The sequence below is a fragment of the Botryllus schlosseri genome, chromosome 3 (assembly GCF_051294905.1).
Source record: "Botryllus schlosseri isolate E-star chromosome 3, Bs_hap1, whole genome shotgun sequence".
In the NCBI taxonomy this organism is placed as follows: domain Eukaryota; kingdom Metazoa; phylum Chordata; class Ascidiacea; order Stolidobranchia; family Styelidae; genus Botryllus; species Botryllus schlosseri.
Window position 1 is genome coordinate 28,212,832 of NC_137238.1, and position 15,699 is coordinate 28,228,530.

Below are 15,699 nucleotides of genomic sequence, written 5' to 3' on the forward strand. Positions count from 1 at the left end.
CATTGATCATCATACATATACATAGATAGCAATTCCACACTCATTTTATTGCTTAACGTCGCCACGAAATATTGCGTTCATTAAACGATCATGAGGTTACTAGAATTGATATTCCGATGGGCCGGAAATTGTTCGACAATTGTGGAACAGTGCTGTACCTTATGTCAGAAATCGGACTTGGAAGTACCTGCCCAGCACTAAATGTACAAGATGGAGGACCATGCGGCCCGCGGGCCAAATGTGATCGGCTTTATATTTTGATGTAGCCCGCGACGTCGTTGTTATTTGGGCAATGGACCGGACATTCATGGCGTTTCGACTACTATGATCAGTATGATCATTTTATCCAAGACCGATATTTCTTATTATGATTAAATATTAGCTGCCGACTTCAGCAGACTAGACCACACAAATTTGAAATTCGGTAAAATTCATGTGGCCCGCCGATATATATTATACAATTCATGTGTCCCACGATACTCAAAAGGCCCCCCACTATGAGACAGTGTTGGGATCAAGTCACTACCTTCGAGTCACGAGTCATCTCGAGTCATTGCAGATTTTGACTCGAGTCAAGTCAAGTCAATCGATTTTCAAAGGTGACTCGAGTCAAGTCAAGTCACTCGTTTTTTGGAGGTGACTCGAATCAAGTCGATTCAAGTCAAGTCAAGTCACGAGTCAAGTCACAATTCAAGTCAAATTGAGTTTTTGAAGTAGGAGTGATGATTCAAAGTCATTACATTTTGCTAGCTGTATGAAAGACAGAGTAATTGATCATTTATCTAGAACAGGGGTTCTCAACTTCTCTTGTGTAACGGGCCGCATTTTAACAGCAAAAGACGCTGCGGGCCGCAGAACAATATCACCGTGTATTTGTGGGCTACAATTAAATTTAGGCTAATGTAGCCTGTTTACCACTCGTATACGGGCATTTAGTACATTTTTATGCATTATAAAGCATCAATGGACAGCGTTCGTAAGTTTGCAGCTGCTGCTTATTGTGAGAATGTGTATCTTCTAGCGGCGCAATTAAATCCCTTCATGCAGCGTGCATTGCATTCATTGCCAAGTCGGTATATGTAACTTAAAACCCTTCCACCAGAGAACCGAACTCTCTGTTTCAATGCTTGAGTGAGCAATTATAAAATTACGGTAACTTTTGCGTTACAGAGGTCATTATCACACTGAGCTCTGAGTGATGTGAGAGGAAGTCTGGCGTTCGGGGCCATTTCTGAGCAAACCAATCAACCATTCTCTTTTCCTTCCATGCCTGGGGCCCTACATCAACACTACAGTTACAGAGTTAACTTTGGCAAGTTAATATTTTTGGCTGGCCCCCTCACCACGTTTGCCCAGCCAGCATTTCCTCTGCATATATGTCCACTCTGATAAAATTCAACCAGAGAATTAGTTATGCAATGTCGGTGGATTTGTCCGAGGTTGGGTTAAAGCAGTCTACGCGGCAACGTGTTTCAGAACATGCGACCGACTGACATTGACGTAACTCGTCAGGACACGATTGAATCAGACGACTGTATCTTCGAAATTTGTGAGGTGATATTGTCTTTGCTGCTAAGTTCCGGAAACAGCAAATATTCGCACAGTATGTTAAGGTCTTATTGAAATCGCACCTTCTGTAGCAGATTTCTAGGATTTAGCGATATTCCAAGTAATTTTGAACGATGCGTCTGTAACGTTGTCGGCAATCTCAACAACCGTTCGCAGTGAGTCAAACACTCTTTAAAATTGCAGGCCAACTACGAAGCGGGATTCTCTTGAACCAGAGTCCAGCAGAATTCCGATTCAAAACAATAACAATCTGAAGTCGAGCATATACAAGAAACGAGAGCACATTAAAGCAGTGGTTCTCAAACTTTTTCAGACACGCCCCCTTTTTGATAGAGAATAATTTCGTGCCCGCTTATCGTCATATAACAAAATGCAACCAGAATGCTACAAACGGCTAGTTTGATGGCATGGCTAAGGGGAGCGCCTCCCAGTTTGAGAACCACTGCGTTCAAAAATTAGTAATCAAAGGGAACAGGGACGGTGCGATAATAAAGCAAAGTATCTAAATTAATTTTTTACAATACCGTGTCAGCAATAATTGTGTTTATAATGAAAGATGTCGCGGGCCGCAAAATAATCGTCTGCGGGCCGCATACGGCCCGCGGGCCGCGGGTTGAGAACCCCTGATCTAGAATCAAATAACGAATATCTAGCTAAATACACATGCAAAAAGACGCTGCATCCCTCACGCACACGTAGAACTGCTAATAAAATACGGGAGTAACTGTACAGCTGCATGATACAGTCAGTTATTATCATCCAAAATATAGGACCTAATGCGAAGCTTCGGGAAGTTGAAACAAATTGATATGGTACAATAGCCTACACTACCCGTCTACATATCCGTGAGAATATAAACGCACAAACTATATTTTTTCGATTTAAATCATACAAGAGGGTTGGTAAATATGAGCACTGCGCAACGTAACCATTGAGTCGTCTAAGAAACAAGGCACACTTCTATTTAGATTAATCTTCTTCTACTACTACTTCGACAACGTAAGCTGTGATCGTTTAGTTTGCGGTCAATTTATTTGTGATGTAACAATGGAGGATCAGTGTAACATAGAATCAGTAAATGACTGGTTACTCTCACAAGTGACACCGGCGTATCTCGAACAATCCGAATATACACAAGATACAGTGATTTATTTGACAGCATTTACTTGATGACTTGAAATTGACTCGTAAATTTTACTCCGAGTCACGAGTCAATGCCCATTTTTGAAGCTCCGAGTCAAGTCAAGTCAAGTCATTTTCCCAAAGTGACTCGAGTCAAGTCAAGTCATACGAAAAAGTTGACTCGAGTCATCCCAACACTGCTATGAGACAAGGTTTCGGGTTCAGCAAAATAATCGAGCGTTGTTTCAGATTAGAAGTTGCGTGTAAAATTTAGTGCCTCCGCTAGTTATAGCTATATCGGTTCTGTTTTACATCACAAAACTTTGCGAAATATCCGAGAGAAAGGACAGTGCTCAAAACTTACCCGACATGTATTCCCCAATTCAAGTCCTGCAAACAGGAACCACGTCATCGAGGGACGTGCACAAAACGACGTTATACGGACTGGGAATCGCCGAATGCGTCCTTGGAGGAGTAGCCCTTATTCTTGGTATCGCGACTGTTTCCTATTTTCCTCAAAGTTACGCAACTGAACGATATATATTCGCTATATTGTTTACATTTACCTCGCAGGGAATATGGGCCGGCGGACTTATCGTCATATCTGGTATCTTGGGTGTAATTGCCAAGTTTAATTCATCAGTATGCATCTACAATTCCAATATGACTTTGAGTATTGTTTCAGCCGTGATCTGCGCTCCTGGTATGGTCCTGTCGGCTTTCGCGACTACTTTTACGTTCAGTTTGTATATCCTTTTCGCAATGCATGTCATAATCACATTGTGCCTACTCGCTGGTTTTGTAATCTGCATTGTCCATTCGGCGTACTGCTGCTGCGGCGTGTGTAGCAAGCAGAATACGCAGGGAGGAACTGTTCTGTACATTCAACCCTAACATACTTGCGGATAGTTGAAGGATTACGCCTTTTCCACGCGATAATACTTCATTGGATCGCTGTATGTGACCATTACTCTCCAACATCGCTCTTTTAACTTTGCAGGGGGTTCGAATTCTGACTTCGAATACCGTCGATGCAAAACTCTGAATTTGGTATATGTGGGTGATTCGTATCCAAACCACCAGTTTTTTCGGGCATTCTTCAAAGTCTTGTATATACATATCACGCGACTAGACGTATTATGCATTGATTTCATTTCGCCGTGTTTTTGAAGAATCTTTACGGTTTTGTTGAATGAGTTAATCCGATATTTTCAAACATATTCAGTACGCCCTTATATACCAATTCGATATTGTACAATAAATTAAAACTTGAACGCGTTGTTATGCTTACTCCAGTGCATTTAATTATTGTAACGGCGTTGTTGAAATTTCCCCCTCCAAATTCTTCTCCTGGCTACGCTTATAAATATTCAATGATCAGTGAGTTTGTGCTGTAATTGCGGTGTCTTAAGCACCAGGTTATCTATGAAGAATTGGCTGTTTAGTGAATGGTTATATTCGGATATGAAATTTAAGAAAATCGTTTATGCAAGAAAATTCGATGGCTTACCCAAGATGTCCGATTTTGAAATCGTTGAAGACGACGTACCTGACGACCTAGAAGACGACGAGTTTTTATATAAAGCCTTATATATCAGCTGTGATCCGTACCTGAGAGTACGCGCGCACATATATGTACGGGGAAACTTTATCGAAGGATATCAACTTTCGAAGGTTATCAAGAGCAACAATGAGAAGTACCCAGTCGGATCCATTTTGGTTATGAATGCCGGCTGGAGAAGTGGAGGAGTCAGCAATGGAATTGGAGTTTTGCATAGACGAGATGATCTGTCAAGCAAACTACCCGTGTCTGCTGGAATTAGAATATTTGGAATAACCGGGTTTGGCTGCCTACTATGGGGTAAAACGTATCCTAAAGCCTAAGGCTGGAGATACCATTCTCGTCAGCGGCACAGCTGGGGGGGTCGATACTGTTGTGGGACAGATTGGAAAAATTCTGCAATGCCGCGTCATTGGCTCGTGCGGTTCAGAAGAAAAGATCAAGTTTGTAAAGTCAGTTGGGTATGACGACGCTTTTAACTACAAAACGGAAACAGTAAATCAAGCGCTGCAACGACTTGCACCGGATTGTGTTGATGGCTACTTTGACAATGTTGGAGGCGATTTTTCATCCAAGTACTATCGCACATGAAGAGAAGGGTAAAGTAGCGGTTTGCGGTGCTATTTCGTCGTATAATGCTACGTAGCCTGTCATAGCTTTGATCATGCAGCCGGTGCTGTATTCAAAGTCAATCATCATGGTAGGGTTCAACATGGTTGATTGCACTATTTCCCCGAGCGATGATGAGATATTTGCGATGCTCAGGAAATGGGTAGACGAAGGCAAATTGAAGCAATATGAGTACCTGACAGATGGGTTTGAGTCACTGCCTTCAGCATTCATTGGCATGCTGCAGGGAAAAAATCTTGGGAAAACTGTCGTGAAGATTTGAATGTTTGCATGCTATATGCAGTTTCAGTTTTCAGTCATGCTGAAAATATCCTTTACTAACATTCTCCGACGCGAAATAATGTTGAGACACTCACGTAAATTTGATCGGTTGCCGGGAACCCCGATTTTCACGGATTTACGTACCTGCGTGAGTTGAAATATGATCGTTACAATAAATGAGTGTACTGCGGTGGAATGCAAGGTTACTAGGTCTGGCTGAAGTGATTAGGTACCCAACCAATATTGTCGGTTGGGGCATTGAGCTGTTCGTTCTAGTTCTGCTTTCCTCTGATTGAATTGAATCAATCCAAAGATTGCCCTGTACCGATATGAAGTCGACTCCGCTTAATACGAACGGTTTGGTTCCACTCACGTTCGGTCGAATCAGGCCAAGAAACGGCTTTGTCTGAATTAGCGGAAAAGCAATTGTTCCCTTGATGGTGTGCGTAAAGGCACACAACGCATTCAAAATGCGGTACTCTGACGTATAAATTAATTACAGCTGCGGTATATCGCAAAACGAACATTAGTCATACCTCCAGGTTGTAGTTCTGTGGTATTTGACTTTCGATAACGAACCATTCAACATATGCTGTTTACTGTATTACTGTGTAGTTCAAATAGCACCTTTCTATATCGTAACCAACGCAACTAACTGCCGAACGGTCAAGGAAGCGTCTTCACTTTTCTCGCATACTTTAGTGAGCAAGTTCACTTTTTCTGCTAAACCGTTATGTACCAATCTGTCCAACACGATATGCAATTGCACCCAATTAAAACCGACGATAAAGCTGGCACGACTTTGTATGAGTTCATTGTCGATTGTTACTGTACGGATCGTCACTGTTCCACCAATCACTTATCTTGTGTTAAAACCACCGAAGTATTGTTTGTTGCGCCATAACCTACCGTATTTGAGTTGCGGGCCTGTGTCCGAATTATGCGGAGCGTTCTACGTGCTATTTTTATATTTGTTCAGTTCCCTAGCATTCTGGACGAACGAAGCGATTTGACCGGGTTATCCGGTGTCCGAATTTCCTGGAGTCGACTGTATTTCGGATATACGTACGTCAGTAGGTTTGCGTTGAATAAGTATCTGAAACCATGACGAGATAGAACGTTTATATAGCCAAGCGATACTAAAGGGATATTTTAATAATTGTGCGAATATTATTTGCTTACTATGATATGATATAATATGCAGAAAACACTGCATAATGACCAATAAAATCTGTACTGTATACTTTTTATATACAACGGTCTTACCTAGATGGCCAGTAGGTATAGTAACAGAGGTACATGCAGTATACATAGTGCATGCTAGTTAGTGTGTTGTTGTGTGTTCACCGAACATTGCCATTAATTCTCAGTTATAAAATTGGCAGACACGACCTATGCTTTTTTCTAGTTGCTGTGGGTCATGACTCGTGATATTATCGACATAATTAGGCTACGCATTTTAGTGGGGTGACGACGTATATGAAGTGCGAGTTAGCCGACAACGCCATATATCGATTAGCTTGCGGAACACATATCATTTAATCAGTTACATTATGCTAACGTAGTTTCTTTTTGGCGTAAAACTGCAAGGCCTTTTAGTGGAAGGCAACATGGGGGCCTCGGCCCCAAGTAGCCTCGCCTTAATGTTTTCTGGGTTCGTCACAGGCATATATTCAATTTATTATTGTGTCAATTTATTAGCTATCTGTGTCTATGTTTTGGAGTAGAGTAGAGTAGAGCTTGCTGCAGTGTAGCAATTAAACCATTGTTGTGCGACAATCAAAAGTCGATTAGCCGTGACGAGGCGCAATACTTTACTGTCGCAATTTACAGCGTAGCTACGTTGCGGCACTGCATCACTTGTCTTTCGGTCCCTGATTCAAGGATTCTAAGATCATTTTGTCCTGCTTGAATTTTGAGCAGTGTTGTCAGTTTAGGCTCATTTCTGAAGTGGCTTACTATGAGAATACATTGTCGACAGGCATGTGTCTATGTAATATACCATGAATGGACAGTATGGACAGTTTGGACACCTTTAATAGCTTAGCAAAAAGTTTTACCACTAAAATTGAGACATCTTGTCGCCAACAAGGAAATAAGACTGGATTATTGATATTTGTAAGTTACATACTTGTAGGAATAGGAACTGCCACTCCGTGTTGCTGAAGAATTTACATAAAATTTACATAACGAAAGCCGCATGCCGCAAACCGCATTTCTTTGAACTTGTTCAAAACAAAACACCTGAAAGACATCAGAAAACATTTACTGATGTGCAAATCAAATGGTGAAACAAATTCATAATTTATGTTCGTAAAATCAACTTCATCTGTTATTGAAGCTTATTACGAACAATCATCTTGGAATTCATCTGTGTGGCCACGTTTCCCTGTGATTGTGAATACTACTAGACTTTAGTTTCAGCATTACTGGAAACATTTTCTCCGTATACCAGAATGCAATATGGTGTCACGAGTGAATGCTGATTGAGTTTTGCTCTTATTTGGAATCGATTTTCAAAAAGGTCACCGAACACTGGTAGGGATGTACACAGAGGTAGTCAAGGAAGATACTCAAATACAGAAGTCATATTTTGTGATACGATTGTTGATATACAATGTTCTTTCCAATTCTCTACTAGTTGCTGACGATTACCCCTGACGAGTGTCAGCCGAAAATATTCGGGTTCATTTCAATATGAATATACTATTTAATTGTATATTGAAGTTCTGTACCTCCAAGAAGCTCTTCAAATACAGAAGTAGCGACGCAGAATTCTATTCACAAGACGAGAATGACTAATATTCCAATATATATATATTCTAATTTCGGCATAAATTGCCATGACTAGCGATACGGGAGAATGAACACTGAACAGTTGTAAGTATGGGCTATTACCTTCGTCATTATTTACGGTAATCCAGAACGGTGGCATCATTTCATATTATGTCATCATGAGCTCGATTAAACCTGTCGTCGTATGCGCAAAAATAAGAAAGCTGCTGTGCGCCTGCGTTTGACAGAAATGTATGCAGATACACACGTCAGAGAAGAATATGTTCGTGACATGTCTTACGTTCCAAGGTCGTAAATAACCGATTCATGTCGCGGCTAATGTCACCGGAGAAGCGCCATTGCCTTTGTATTATCAATGAGAGAAAAGGATCAGGTTTGCTGTTTTCGAATCGAAATCCATCGATGATTAAAGTTTATCTAAAAGACGCACGAAAATTGATTTTTTACGAATTCCATATCCGATCCAAAGTAGGCCAAGACATCCGTTTATTTCAAATCCGTAACCATCCTGATTTCTGGTATCTATATATAGCCTACAGCAGGGGTAGGCAAACTACGGCCCGCGGGCCGCATGCGGCCGTCCACACCGTTCTGTGCGGCCCGCGAGAGTCTGAAGAAACTTATTAAAAATTTTGATAAAATGTGTACTAAAAATTGAATTAATGCTGGGACTTGATTAGACTTTTTCTTAGTATATTTCACCATGATAATTCCAAGTCAGTGGTTCTCAGACTGGGGACGCATCCCCCTTGGGGGCGTGAAATCATCTGAAAGGGGGCGCAAAGCTGAGCTCAACTGAAAAAATTATTCGCGCTTCGCGCGATATATATCACATTCGTACTTATTGCTCCGTATTTAGTCTGAATTTTAAGAGTCTTAACCTCCCATGCCATCTAAATATCCGTTAGGTCTGCTAGCATCCTTGTTGCGTTTTGTGATATGACGATAAGGGGGGACTCCTACCATCAAGAGGGGGGTGTGTCTAAAAAGTTTGAGAACCACTGTTCTAGGGTAAATACTTCCTACATTATTTTCTATGTGGCATTTCTGGCGTAACAGCCCGATCTCAAGGCCCATGCAGTTTGAAAAGTTTTAACTGCTAAACATCACAGGAATCCTAAAGGAGATTGACATAATTCGGATCACGAGTGTGATTTCAGATTGGCCGCAGTTTTAATTATTACGGTGATGTGCTTATAAAAAACGATTCGTGCGTGTCTTAGGTAGATTCTTTCTCTGTATGCGTAGAATTAGGGTACTTACATTTTATCTACACCCAGTAGAAGCGTGTTTGAAAAGCTAACATGGTTATGATGCTGTCAGCATTGTGTGTCCTGGAACTGATCCTAAAGTGAAATTCGTAAACCTATGAACAGATCGCTGCTCACATATTTAAATTTCAATCCTATTCTAAGAATTGGGACAACAGACTTTCATCTCTATAGTTTTGACAAATTGGTTATTGAGGTCGACTTGCCTATTAAATCTCGCCACTGTTTCTGACGCGTGTAGCCTACGATATCATCAAAGCGATGTTCGGATTGTTTTAAATACGCATACCTATTATATCCATGTCCTCACTATATAATCAAACATCAATATTGCGTTTGGGTTTATAATCCCAATGTTTTATAGTGCGGCCCGCGAATGGATTCAGACGTTGGATGCGGCCCGCGAGCTCAAAAGTTTGCACACCCCTGGCCTACAGCCTCGCGACAGAATTTTCGATAAATTGGCACACAATAATTTACATATGTTGGATTGATCTGTGATTGTGTGAAAGAGCAGAAGTATAGTCGTATCATTCACGATCACGAGGTTGGCCAGACAACTCAACAATTTGGTCACGTTTATGCGGATATCACATGTCGTCTCAGTAGTAGCTTCTAGCTTTGTATTTCTTTTCTATGGAGAGCAATAAATGTCGATTACTGTGGTAAAGGGGAGTTTATCAGATTGGGCAGTGCAGTAATGAGAATTATGGTCGAGAGGGTGAGGGGAGAAGTCATCTCACATCGTAAGGTTGAGCCGTATTCAGTCATTGTGCCAGTTAAATCTAACAAATTCGCATCGAAGTAGGAAGGTTTGCTTGTACACCATCCTATATTGACATCTCAGACTGGATTGTCTACTGATGTCGGGTGCTCCTCATTTTGCACCAACTACTGTGAGACAATAATTGTTATTGAAAGTATCATACAGAAAAGTCCCTATTTCGTATATCAACATTGCCCAACGAAGAGTATCTCCTACAATGCGATGTTTCGTAGCAGTATCGTCATTTCTAGCTAGCTGTCGCTATAAGTATCAGGGAATACCCATATTATTCGATGTAACCGTGGCGTAAAGAATGACTGACGGCATTTTTAGTCATCACAGCAGTGGTTACCTTCCACGGGATGGGAATACCTCACTACAGAGAATCTATTATTTTCTTTAGTAGAGGGCGGTGCAGCTGATCTCACTCAATTTTGCATTGCTTTATCTCATACCTGTTAAGTATGAACAAGTTCTATCCAGACGTGCATTTCTCTTGCCTGATTTATAGTCCTCTTGCCTGATTTATAGTAAGAAGTACGTGCAATTGATATTCGATATCTTCCTTTTTCGCACTACCCCTTGTAGTGAAACTTTAGCCGATACCTTTTGTTCAGGCCAACATTTGCCCGATCGTGAAAAAACCTCCTACCTAATTCGTCAATTTACCTAGAAGTCGTCTAAGGCAAATGTGATGATGCATTTTTAGTCAACAGAAACATGCCGAATTTACCGCAATTTTGTCGCAACCGAACGTGACAGCGTATTTTCTTCTGATTCATATATTTACTTAGCAATAGTACAGAGCGTATTAAATAATTGAGGAAAAAGTGGCCAGCGGTACCTTACCAAAATCTAATTGAATTAGTTAGAGCATCTCTGCTCTAGACCTTTATAGCCTGGACACAGGGTTTATGTTTTTAGTCAACAAGTGCTAATGTCACAGGTTTTCGTTTTCATATGGGGAATTTCGGCTCAAATATCAACCGACGGGGTTCACGAGATGTTTGTTTGTTTTATTAGCACAATTGGCGCTTATCAACACTTGGGTCACTTGTGCCCGTACAGTAATTTCATAGTTCGTGTCTTTTAAGGTCGTTTTCCGCTTCCTCACGAACCTTTTTCTGGTATCTGCTGCCATCTTTCTTGAGTTCGGCTCTCTCTTCCTTCTTGGCTTTTGAAGGCGCCGTATTTACAGCGGGATCGGCGATGAGTAGCCCACATTAACCTCCGACACATTGAAACATTGCAAAGCCGAGACTCGAACCAGAAACCATTGGTGTCGTGACGGTGTCGCTTAGCACACTGTGCCACTCGCTTCCACGTTCACGAGATGTAAAAGGTTGGGAACCACTGCACTAGAGCATACTACTGGCCCCATAAAGAGGGCCTACTTTTATATAAGATAACGTGTATTGCAGGGGAAGAAAGTGAGGCAGTGCCTCGTCTGTCGCCAGGGTCTGTAAAGGAACATTCTGAAAACCTCGAACGGTTATTATTGATATTTACCGTCGATGCTCATGAATAACTAAATTTGAACCTTTTTTTCATCCAACGTCACCAAATTTCATATCTTTTGTTGAATCATACTGCACGAAAAGAGACGTGAGGCACGGGTGAGGCACAGGCGGGTCTTGCCTCACCTGCGACAACATAATTCATCACAAACCGCTCAGAATGCATCATAACTGGTATCAATCAAATACTATTGTCGCATCGATTCCGAAAATCCAAATATTAACAATCTCAGAGCACTGGAATACCCTCAAAAGCGTCTAAGAATGTGAAATTCGGCTCTATTATACGTACGATGACAGCTCAGAGAAACAGTAGTGGCCAGGTGAGGCACAGATGAATCTACTGCACTCACTATTCGCTAGCAATCGGTCAATCGCAGCACAGTGAAACGCACTATCGGTTTCTGTGTTGTATGGATCGTGGACTTGATATGGCTAGTACGTAATGCAGAGCAAATACGTTCCCTTACTGATGTAGCTTTTATGTATTTTTCATCCATACCTACTTTTCATTGCGGTATAAAAGCTACTTACTTGGCCTACGTTGTTGTTGTTGTTTCAATTTTAGCATTTCAAAATGCTTTACTTCACGTTCTTCCGAAATCACAAATCAGATCGCCGGGCGCCTGTGGCCCGCATCTTTGGTGACCCCTGGTGAGTGCGAAACGAGCCAAGCCTGGGGTACAGAAGTTATACCCGTTCTCATGCTTATGGGAACGCACTGGAATTTGATATGAACTGAACTTGATTTTTGCTGTATTTATTTCTCAATAACAATTTCATTCAATTTCCAAGTTTTTGACGAATCATTAATTCTAATTCTAATATAATTTGGAAAAAACCGTGTAGCTCTAATTCCGATTCTAATCTAATTTGGAAAAAGCTAGGTAGCACTGATTTTAACCTAATTTGAAAAAACAAAACAAATAAATGCTGTATACCTATATTTTATGTTAATTGGGCCAATTTCTGACTTGACCGCAGAACTTAAGTGGGGTGGGGTGCGGCTGTCACGGCCCTGCTCTAAGTATCACCGTTACTGCTGCGACAATAAACTCACTGGAAAGTGAGACGAAACTGTTCGCCGAGGCTGGAGTGTTAGAAGTATCGCCGGTATTCCGTTAGACATGCCTCGACAGTGCTTTGACTGACGAGAGGTACTTCTTTATCATGTTATTAAAGTGTAGGCTATGTTCTGTTCCGAAGACGTTTTATATATGTAGGCTATTTAAATATATATGTTTTATATTATGTATTTAAATCGTTGTTCTACTTAATTCCTCGTCATCCCCGTCACCACGACCGTTCGAATCGTGTAATATTGTCATAACCCTATGAACTATTCTACAGGTGTTTCCAATGTATTCGCGCTTTAGTTCTCCTCTCATTACAGAGACTATACAGACTCTGATGACCGGGGTTGTAACCAAGTCACAAGGCTCCGAGTCACAAGTCAAGCTCAGTTTCATAGTTTTGACTCGAGTCAAGTCGAGTCATTTTCAATTCACCACCGAGTGAAGTCCGAGTCCAAGTCATCGAGTAGAGGATCGAGTTCGAGTCATGGTAATATGACTCTAGTCCGGGTCCAAGTCATTGTGTTGACTGCTCAGCTCCCAGTTAAAATCTTGTTAAATCCACTTTTTATACTCTGTTTGGTGATGTTGAATGGTTTGAATTTGTAATATACTAATTTTCCTCACCTTTAGCAGTTTTTTGGTCGCATTTTCAAGTACCAGGACTAATAGACAAAATCCCAATAGTGTGATTACTTTACTATTCTCCGAAATTATGTCGGTCTTCGACATCTGACTCTCGAGTCATATGACTTGGTTCGAGTCATGCGCAATCACTTGAGTCCAAGCCGAGTCAATACACAGATTGACTCGAGTCGAGTCAATTGCGTATTTTGAGAAAATGACTCGAGTCAAGTCGAGTCAACTGCAGAAAATCATGATTCGAGTCATTACAACCCTGCTGATGACATTGACTCCTTGGCATGCATGTTCTATAGTTGTGGTACATACCAGAATCATCCCATGCTTTTAATAAATGCAATCATTCTCTAGGTAGTTTGTATTGCAAATATATAAATTGGTAATGTCAGAAAATCAGAAACAATACCAAAAGCTAAGTACCGACTCACCCGCAGAAGAGCGTACTGCCCCAGAGTCAACGACCACACCCGTGCTACCGTCGGCACCGGCGATCAAGGCACGTGACAAACACAAGAACGTTCTGTTCTGCCTGGGAATTACCGAGTGCGTCATGGGCGGACTTTCAATTGTGTTTGCAATAGCGACACTCTCCAACGAGATATCACCAAGGATCACTCTTAGTTCGCTGTTCACGTACACGTCGCAAGGATTATGGTCTGGGATTTACATACTCGTCACCGGAATTCTAGGAATATGTGTTAAGAAGAATCCTTCCGTTTGCATGTACAAGGCCAACATGGTACTAAGCATACTCACAGCTATATTCACCCCTATTGGCGTTGTGGTATCGGGATTCGCAGCCTATTTCTCGTATTGGTTACCTTATCTGGCCGCTCTTCACGCATTGATAACTCTGATGCTATTTGGCGGTTTTATAATATCGATCATTCACTCGGCGTTTTGCTGCGCCGGTCTTAACGGGCAGAGAAACCATCCGGGTACCGTTGTGTACATTCCACAGGCTCCTAACTCGCAGCAAATCGGTGGAATTCCAAACGTTCAATACGTTGTGCCCGGAGGCTCCCCTACAATACAGCAACATCACAACGCTCAGTTGATGCAACCAGTGGTGCATCACCAGGTCCAAGCAGCGGTTCCGCCGCGGCCAGTATTCACGAATCACGGAATATCTCCGAACCCGCAGTACTCCGGCGCGTCATATGTACCGCATATTTAGGCGATGAGGTGGACACATCAACTATTCGAACAGATGACCCATTGCATGGACCTGAAATTTTGACAAATCGAATCCGGTAGCAAGAAATTGCCTGAGATGCACGTATCATTTATCATCCAAAGAAGGTGAATCTTGCATTCCTCGAATCCAGCACAATCGATTGACCAACAAAATCCTGGGACGGCTTGACTCGATCTATTACTGCAAACTATTATACTTACTCCAGTAATGTGACAAATAAATCGTCCCGAAAAGACACGCTTACTGCTGCAGAATTTTCAATCGATATTTCTCTAAGATGCTTCAGTGTCGCATGCTCAAATGTCGGGCTATGGTCATTTATTTGAAAGGTTCATCATACGCCAAGTCGTGGTCATAACTCCGTAGAAAATACTGGGCAGACTCACTCAGCTAATAAAATCATACGAGACCCTTTCTCTCAGAAATTAATCATCTGGCGGTAATTAATGTAGCTTAGTAATCAATAATTTGGCAGACAACGCGACACTCGATTAGCTTACGCATCACATATCTTTCACCATATAAATGAGGATACAGTATTTAGCGTCAGACTGTAGAACAGGGGTCGCCAACTCAAAACGGGTCGCGGGCCACTTTTCAAATTTCGTAGAGGCCGCGGGCCGCATGAATCAATATGGATGAAAAATAGGCAACAATGTTCTAAAACTCTACGTCAGTACAATGGTGAGCTACCTAACATAGGCGATGGGCATATTGACCACAAAAGAAATAATATTTAATTAAAGGAATACAAATACAACAAAAATCATTATCATCAACATTATTTTATTTTGAACTGTGAGCTGTGCACGATACCTGGAAACGATTTTCAGCGACAAAGGAATCGATATTGGGACTAGCGAGATACGTGACTAGCTGAAAGGTAATCTCCACGTAAAGCTTGTTCTTATGGCGAAGCCAGTGGCTCGCAAACATATTTAGACACGGCCCCCTTTATGATACTGAAAAATCGTCATATCACGAAATACAACCAGAATGCTAGCAATCCAAATGGCTAGTTTGATGGCATGGAAGGTTATGACTGAGAATTCTATAAGATGAATTCCGGACTATACACAGAGCAATAACTATGAATTGAAGGTAAATCGCACGGAGCGCGAAGAATTTTTCAGTTGAGCGCATCCCCGCCTCCCCATCAGATGCTTTCGCGCCCCCATACGGGGCGCGCGCTCCCTAGTTTGGGAACCACTGCCCCGAGCTGTTTTCTAAGCGTCTCGGTCTTGGCAGTGTTTGGGCCAGCATTGCAAGTCAAGACAATATGCCCATTCATAT

The 15,699-nt window shown here is 41.7% G+C and overlaps 1 protein-coding gene and 1 pseudogene across 1 annotated transcript; both read left to right on the plus strand.

Annotated features, from left to right (window-relative positions):
• The first annotated feature begins 3,587 nt into the window (after positions 1 to 3,587).
• On the plus strand, positions 3,588 to 7,894 carry LOC145435041 (prostaglandin reductase 1 pseudogene; annotated as a pseudogene).
• Positions 7,895 to 12,928: 5,034 nt separating this feature from the next.
• LOC145436303 (uncharacterized) lies at positions 12,929 to 14,649 on the plus strand. Its single transcript, XM_080313665.1, has one exon. The coding sequence runs from the start codon at positions 13,591 to 13,593 to the stop codon at positions 14,383 to 14,385; it is 795 nt and encodes a 264-aa protein (XP_080169791.1). The 5' UTR covers positions 12,929 to 13,590; the 3' UTR covers positions 14,386 to 14,649.
• Positions 14,650 to 15,699: the final 1,050 nt, after the last annotated feature.